Source organism: Corticium candelabrum, chromosome 2 (assembly GCF_963422355.1).
Source record: "Corticium candelabrum chromosome 2, ooCorCand1.1, whole genome shotgun sequence".
Lineage (NCBI taxonomy): Eukaryota > Metazoa > Porifera > Homoscleromorpha > Homosclerophorida > Plakinidae > Corticium > Corticium candelabrum.
The window spans coordinates 642,401-651,410 of record NC_085086.1 but is presented as its reverse complement, the minus strand read 5'-3'; the positions used below and the strand labels follow the sequence as shown (position 1 = coordinate 651,410).

Below are 9,010 nucleotides of genomic sequence, written 5' to 3'. Positions count from 1 at the left end.
TATCTTCTATTTTGTCTTTGACTATCTCTGTCATCTGTTTTGTCTCTATATTTGTATGCATGTATTCATGTACTGGTTCATGTATATGTATGCATACATGTATTAGATAGTCATGTACATGCATGCATGCATGTATATTTATATGTATGTATGTACGTATTTATGTGTATTTATTTATGCTTTTAGTGTATTGTGAGTTGTGCGCTTGATATAATTTTAGTAAATCTTTTAGAGTCGCAAAGTGTTCTGTAAACAAAATGGATGTGTGTATGTATGTATGTCTGTACATATGTTTGTTTGTTTGTTTCTTAGTTTGCATTCTTGTTTGTTGATTGCTCATACAACATGTAGACATTATCTCACTACTATCAACACATTTGATTACAGCTCTCAATTCCACACCTGGAGACGCTCTAACCACTTACAAGCACTGTTCACTTACAGGTAAATAACTTAAAATTGTATCAACGTTGAGTGAACACTAAAACATATCCACTTTCTTACAACTAATCTACACTAATCATAAGCCTCTTTACAGTTCATTTTTGTGTTTTTGCAGAACACGACAATGACGTTGTAATCGACGAAAAGAGTACGACAAGGTGGTCACTTACTCTCAATATAGCCACCAACAACGCCAAAACGTTAGCTCAACAACAAAACATTAAAATCTAAAATAATGAAATGCTAAATCTATTACAGGTTTGAATACTTCAGCGACATGTGGGCAAATCCAGAATATTTTGGCAGCTCGTAAGATATGAAATTATTAGTTGTAATGTGATGTGCTTATTTGTCGTTGCTTTAGGTCCAATCAGTCGGCAGATGCCTGGTTGCCAGCGTATGATGGTGTACTTGTGGACAAGATTGGGGTTAGACTTTACATGAATTTTGTGTTATACGTATTTATATTTGTTCTTATGTACTTTTTTATTTTTTAACATTTATTTACCTATTTAATTTATTTATTAATTTTAAATATAAAAATAAATTGAATATCTAGTAGCAAGTTTAATCGACTGAATTTGTCTCGTGCTGTATTTAATTCAACAATGGTTAGAAATACCTTCTTACTTTTATATATATATATATATATATATATATATATATATATATATATATATATATATATTGAAACATCAATATACACTAAGTGACCAAGTCCCTCCCAAAGAGAGTCGCTAAAAGAATGCAGCTGCGTACAACCGTGCAATAAACGAGCATTAAATAACCAGAGTTTACAGAGAATTGTTCAAGGAGATTCTGAAAGGATTGAGTAAGGGATGTTGTGTTACAGGTGTTAGTCTTCAACGTGATAATCTTTAGAGTCTTCAAGCTTGAAAGTGTTCAATAATCTAGGGTCTCCAAAGCCAGAGGGAAGAACTCTCCGCTAGCAGCAGCAACGATGTCATTATGGTAGGCATCTTTCCATTTCACACTCCAATGCGGCGGCACCAGCACTGGTTGCAGCGGCGACGATTTATCTGGCTTGGAGGAAATTCTAACAGTTATGTCAAAGAAAGCAGGTTTTCCATTGGTAAAATCAGAATGGCAAATGTCACCTGGTCAATGAAGATCTTTGCCACCTATTCTCTGTTTCTTCTTTAGTCCACTATTTTCGTTGTGGAGGGCGTGCCAGACAATATTCCTCAAACTGTCATGTCGTTTTGCTCTCAAGGGACCACTTCTACAGCTCAAGGCGTGGTCCCCAAACTGATCAATGATATGACCACTCACACATCTTTGAGCATTTGAATGTGGTGGAAATATTGGTAATCCCAGCCAGATCCCTAGTGATGTGATGAACTAATTTTTTCGAAATGCCAGCCCAAGTTTTCAATTGAGAACAGCCCTGAGCCAGGCTCCAGCGTGATTGGACGAGATGGTATTGATACGAGCAAGATCTCTAATGCTGCTGTTGTTTTTAAAGAAGCATAAACCAAGTCATCTATTTGGCCCTGAAATGATTTTGAAAAAGTCCTGAAGAAACGGTATTCGTTTTCATCAGGTTGCCAGAGTTTGTGAATAGATCAGTAAAGTACATGTTGGCCAACTCTTTACCAGAGATTTAAGTGTTGAATGCTGTAGGAAAAGGACCGTATCACCATAATCAGTTAACTGACGAGTCTTACGGCAACTCTCGAGGAAGGCCGCGCTGATGATGAAATCCGGGTCTCACGCAAACCTAAACCGCCAAAGCAATGTCAGGGAAGCTTGTAAGCAAGCTGGACCCAAAATAGATGCTTGGGTGATATTACCCAGGGCTAGACGAAGACCTCGGTCAAAACGCCCAAGTTTAGAAGTCGCAGAACCAGGTTGAACTGTTCGCAAAAGATGGCTAATTTTAGATAAACTCAGACAACTTCTTAGCAAGTGTAGGGATTTTTCCGGTTGTCTAGATCCGGCAAACGAAATTGTGCATCCAGTACTTTATCGAGACAAGATTTGAAGAAGTTGTCAAAGAACTCATGTGACCCAAAAATGGGAGAGCCAAGTAATTCGACCCCATTAGAAGACACACATAATCGATGGATCTCAGAAGGAAACTTGGAAACTCTTGCATGGTCTCCAGACGTCCAAAACACTTTCCATTTGCCAAGGTTGATATTTAGGCCAACATCAGGTCCTCTTGATTACTGTATTAGAATACGTTTATATAGGAGCAAAAAATTATTGTGCTATTCATAAATTTTTATCTTTCAGTACACAAGACTACCCTCGACCTCCCAGACCCGGTAGCGCCGATTAATAGAGACTAGCCTCAGCATTCTAGACTCGTGTAGAACCCGATTGAATTGGCGCTACTCAAGTCTGGGAGGCCAAGGCTAACACTAAACACAGGGCGCAAATCTACGGTAAGGCCAAAACAGCCTGGGCACCGATATTCCTAGAGAGTGTGTCACCCACCAACCCGACGTGCTTTCGGATGTTTTGCTAAATGGCAGTCAAGTTTGGGATTGGAGGTTCAGACACAAGTAACGACTCTGTTTAGGCTAATAAAGTTGGTGTAAAATTATAAGTTGACAACAACATGAAGCAAACTTTTATTGATGTCAACTTATAAAAGTTTACTTTTATTAATAATAATTTGTTCTAAACAAATTGAACGTTCAATCCGTGCCAGACCAACAATTGCTTGAGTTTTAGCTTGCTTTAACTCCATTGCTATGATATATTGTTGTTTTACGATTGGTAAATCCCATTGTAGCTTGTATGGATGGCCAGATTAATTAATTAACCGACAGTCTCTGCATTGGTGGATTTAGTTGAAAGGACTATATTTGCATTTGTGATTAATGTTTGTCTAAAGTCAAATTGTGTTGCCTAGAAACCATCTATAATGTCCGTTGTGCTTTTACTGACTAAAGATAACATTATACGTGTAGTATTATCTCAATATATTATTAGCCATTTGACAAAAAATGTTGATGCAACTTTTAACGTATGCAATTATGATCACGTGACTTGCCCACAGGCGCAAGCGCGTATTGAGATGATGCATATGGCGCTTGTGCAATAAGTTACTTTTGGTTGATGTAGCACTCTCACTTATACGTACACACGTCACGTGATCATGGTATGAGAAACTTATCGTATGATTGGCGTGCTGTACGGTTGTTACCGGCACGAGAGGCGGGATAACTTACACGTATAACGATTTATTGCAGTTTGAAATCAATGGCTATGATCAAGTATTTGAGCTAAGTCCTGACATGCAAGGCAAATATTCTCTTCGCGATCTTGTTTTACGAGAAGAATCTGTCGCTTACACGCCCACAGTTCAAGGCCAACTGTAATATCAATGAGTATAAATTTAAAAAATATATTAATTAACTGTGGTTGTTTATAGAGATCCATTTAACTTGAAGTTGGCGTCAGCGCCACTTGCTTACTGTACAAACTTTGGAACAAACCCTATTGTTCTGAACAACCAGCAGTACCACAATTGCCACGCGCTGGTCAGGATCGGAGCGCCGCTTGCTAATGCGGTTCGTACGGGAATGTTTAAACTGCAAATGGGGGAGAAGTGCATTCGCCCTAATTTGAATTTTACCGGCAATCTTGAAGTAAGACTAGCAAATCGATGTGGATAATTGTGCTAGAGTAGTTAAATAGATTGATTAATTTTATACGTCAACACGTATAAGCTAGTGGAGACACACACACACACACACACACACACACACACACACACACACACACACACACACACACACACACACACACACACACACACACACACACACACACACACACACACACACACACACACACGTATTTCTATTGACATTAGACAACTCTAGTGATGGAATGAGGTTCTCATAGTAACGTATTGGAAGCATCAATACTTTAGACTATTAGTAAATATTCTAAAAACTAATTCCAATTTTTGTATTAGGAATTCAATATATTTTTGAATTTTGGTAACTTATCTTTGTGTGTATGTGTGTGTGTGTGTGTGTGTGTGTGTGTGTGTGTGTGTGTGTGTGTGTGTGTGTGTGTGTGTGTGTGTGTGTGTGTGTGTGTGTGTGTGTGTGTGTGAAAAACTGTCCATTCATTTTTTTGAGCATTATTGCTACAGTTGAATACAGAACTTGTTGCTTGGGACGGTTGCACTGAAGATTGGCATCGATTCACGTACAGAGCCGATGGAACATTCAAACATTCAGGTGCTACAGGTAATCCTATCTACTTTCGTAGTATATTCAAACTTCTACATGTCGTAACAAAACAGACAGATAGATGCAGACAAACATATACATATATTATAGTTTAGAAAATAAAATAAAAAGATATCCTAACTTGATAATGTTAATAATATTTTTGATTATCTAGTAAATTGGTGGTGTCTTGGTCTTCAAGACGACGTACCGGCATCGGGCACACGTGTGGTTATCAAGTACTGCACATCAGCTGCAAAGTACATTACATAATATATTTCCATTTATAATATCAACTAGACCTATAGTTCCTTGTGTAACTTTTCTTTTCATTTAGTTTGAGTTTGTATTGTATGTGTAGATTTGCGTTTGTTTGTTTGTTGTTTATGACAAATGATAGTAACGCTAGCATAGTCGGATTTGTTGTGGTTGCTCTTGATTTTGTATGTTTTTTGTTGTTGTGCAGATTCACTTGGAGATCTGATGGAGTCATTACGCTAAATGACAACAGCTCTCTGTGCTGGTCTATTGAAGGACATTCTACTACACCAAGCAATGGAATGAGACTCCAGTTATCAGATGGATGCGATTATGAGTAATTGAAACAGGATTGCATGCATGCACGCGCACAAGAGGGACAGAAGGACACACCTGTATACACACAAATATTTTACAAACATATTGTGCACGCACGCACGCAGGCACACACACACGTATGCACAAGCACATACACGAACCACACAAACACACATACGCACAGAACACACACACACACACACACACACACACACACACACACACACACACACAAACACTTAAATAAATTCACACACACTCTCGCTCACACCCACACAGACACACCCACACAACACACACACACAAACACACACACTGACGCACAAACGTTACGTACGCTTACACGGATGCGAACCTACTTATTGTGCTTCATTTCGTTAGATCCAATTCAGTGTCTCAGTTCAGAATGTTCAGCAACGTGATGGAGAGCAGTTGTGGTCAAACTGAGGCTGCTGAAGGCGTTGGTATCTATAATGGTTGTAATCGAAAGTCCTTATCAGCCGGACGGTGAGCTGCATTATTTAATCAAAATCTCAGTTTTTGGGATTATAATTTTTAATTTGTAAGTTTGTTTTACAGCATTGTATATTTTTAATATTTTATTGTTTAATTTTTATTTTAATACTTACTGTTGTTATTTTAATATTTTTTCTTTATTGTTATATATATTTTTATTATATATTTTAATGTTTTTTTAAATTTTGTTAATTTTTGTTTATTGTACATTTAAATTGTATTTTTTTATAATTTCTATTCAAATTTTTGGTTTTATTTTCATTTACTTTTAATTATTATTTTGCATATTAAATTTTATTAATTTTATTAATGTGTGTTATTTTACATTAAATTATATATTATTGTATAATTTTTTTCTGATAATGATTTGTGGCTTTATATATATATATATATATATATATATATATATATATATATATATATATATATGTAGATAACACAGATAACACATATCCGACTAATTATTATTTAAAATTATTTGTTTTATTTTTCAATTTTTTTATTTAACAATTTTGACATTTTAATATTTATTAATTTTTGTTTATTTTACATTTAAATTGTATTTTATTGTCTAAATTTTATTTTTAAAAAGGTGTATTTTTTATTTTATTTTATTAATCTGTTTTCACGTTTTTAATTTACTAATTCATTTTTATATTTTAGTTTTCATTTTTATTGTTTACTAATTTTTAATTTCTTATTTTATTTACTTTTTTACATCCAACTCTAAGCATTCAGCACGTTAATTTTGATTGTTTCTGCTCCAGCATGACCTCCGATAATTTGATATTCAAGCCAGCAGCTGTGTGGGTCTATGGCAAGCCCAAGTGTCACCCAACGACTTCCAGTGGATGCAATGCTGCTATTGGTTACTGCACATGCAAACACGGATACTTTGGCGCTGCATGTGAGTATCAGTGTCCGGATGGACGATATGGAAGAAACTGCAGAGATATTTGCCAATGCAAGAACGGAGCTTTGGTGAATGAATAATATTTGGCAATAATGTATTGTAGCATGCATATCTGAATAAATAATTCATTGGACTGAAGGAATGCATTTCTTAATATATTATTGTTGTATTGGAGGTATACATGTCGTCATATAAACGGATATTTAACATAGTATTGTAATCGTGGTAATGGTGTTTGGGTGGTATACAGTTTTGAGTGCATTTTTGTGTTGCAGTGCTCGTACATTAATGGTTCGTGCACATGTGCGGCTGGTTATAGAGGCAGGCTCTGTGATTCTTTGTGTGCGCCTGGATACCATGGAGTTGGATGTCAGAAGGTTGGTTTAATCGTAGAAAAATCTACTGTCTATTTGCTTATTTCTCTCGCATAACAAATATGCACAAGCAAGAAACAGACAAACAAACACAAACAAATACAAACACCCACAAACACACAAACAGAGAAACAAACAAATACGCGCACGCACAAACACACAAACAGAGAAACAAACAAATGCACACACGCACAAACAAAGCCAAAACAAATGCTCACACACACACACACACACAAACACACACACACACACACACACACACACACACACACACACACACACACACACACACACACACACACAGAAACAAAGACATACACACACACAAACAAAGAAACAAATACACACGTATGCGGACAAACAACAAATACACACAAGCACAAACGCAAGCAAAGAAACAAACAAACATATAAACAAACAAACAACAAATGCGCATACGGACAAACACGCAAATATAGAAACAAAAACACACTTAAACAAACAAACCAGGAAACAACAAACACACATACATAAAAACAAACAAACAAACAAACACAAAACAAACAAACAAATACACACAATCGGACTAACATACATGCAAACAAACAAATAGACACTCGCACACACAAGCAAGCAAACTAACAAATATACACGGCAAAAAACAAATAAATACACGCACACACGCACACACACACACACACACACACACACACACACACTAACACACACACACACACACACACACACACACACACACACACACAAACAGCAAACACATACAAACAAACAAACAAATACATAAACAAACAAACGAACAAATTAACACACAAACAAACAAACAAATGCATAGACGAACAAACAAACAAATGCTCACAGGCACACATTCAAACAACACACACGCGCGCGCGCACTTGCTCAGGACTCGTGCACTTGCTCACGACTCGTGCACTTGGTCTTTCTTCGAAGTTTTAATAACTGTTGTCGATCCATTTTAGTGCAATTGTCCTACCAATACTTCAGCCTGTAACCCGTTTACCGGCCAGTGTGTTTGCTTCGCCGGATATGCTGGTGAGCGTTGTTACCAGCGGTGTGGCGTCGGAGTGTACGAAAACACTTGGGGACCACAATGTGCCAACAATTGTACTTGTGTCAATGGAACGTAAGATGCAGTCTGTTACTTTGTGTTTTCTAGCTCGGATGTGTGTTTGCCAGCATATCTGTTTGCTGGCTTGTCGTTGTCTAACTTGATATACCAAAAGTTTGCTTAATTATTCTGTTTGGATATAATTTGTTGTTTGGGTACTAAAGTATCTTTTGTATTTTTAGATATTTGTGTGCGGTCTTTGCGTAAATAATGTCTGTCTGCTTGTTTGTCTGTCTAGCTTGTTTGTTTGTTTGTTGGTTGGTTAATTTTTTATTAGTTAGTTAGTTAGTTAGTTAGTCAGTTAGTTAGTTAGTTGGTTAGTTTGTATGTTTTGTTTTGTTTGTTTGCTTGTTTTCTTCTTTGTTTGTTTGTTTGTTTTCTTGTTTGTTTGTTTGTTTGTTCATTCGTTTGTTTTTTTGTTTGTTAGTTAGTTAGTTTGTTTGTTTATTTCTTTGTTAGTTCGTTAGTTAGTTGGGGGCTGTCCGTAAATGGCGATAGTTTTTTTACTCCGTAAACTTTACGTTTGTGGGTGGTGGGTCTCTGAAGTTTTTAAAGTAGAAAAATATCGATGACGCCTCTTGATACACTTCGTATTGAGTGTACAGACTCGCGTCCAGCTAAAAACTTCTACTGATAAACACAGTTTGCGCATATAGCTAACCACGTGTCGACTGCATGTCAACCACGTGTCAGCCGCCTGTCAACCACGTGTCGAGAAAATGGCTGTACAGCCGACGTTGTTTGGGACTCCTCTTAGCAAGGGACGTTTCTTTAGAGGGTTGGCCAATCCTGATAAAGACGCTGGATATTATGCAGTTATTGAAGCGCTTTGCACAGTGCATAAATC

At 36.7% G+C, this 9,010-nt stretch overlaps 1 protein-coding gene across 1 annotated transcript; it reads left to right on the top strand.

The window, feature by feature from the left end:
• The first annotated feature begins 708 nt into the window (after positions 1-708).
• On the top strand, positions 709-6,746 carry LOC134198265 (multiple epidermal growth factor-like domains protein 10). The gene is made up of 9 exons (XM_062667626.1): positions 709-753; positions 809-872; positions 3,669-3,793; positions 3,851-4,067; positions 4,583-4,679; positions 4,837-4,921; positions 5,128-5,256; positions 5,619-5,744; positions 6,521-6,746. Exons 1-9 carry the CDS (start codon positions 722-724, stop codon positions 6,744-6,746), a joined length of 1,101 nt encoding a protein of 366 aa, XP_062523610.1. The 5' UTR covers positions 709-721.
• Positions 6,747-9,010: the final 2,264 nt, after the last annotated feature.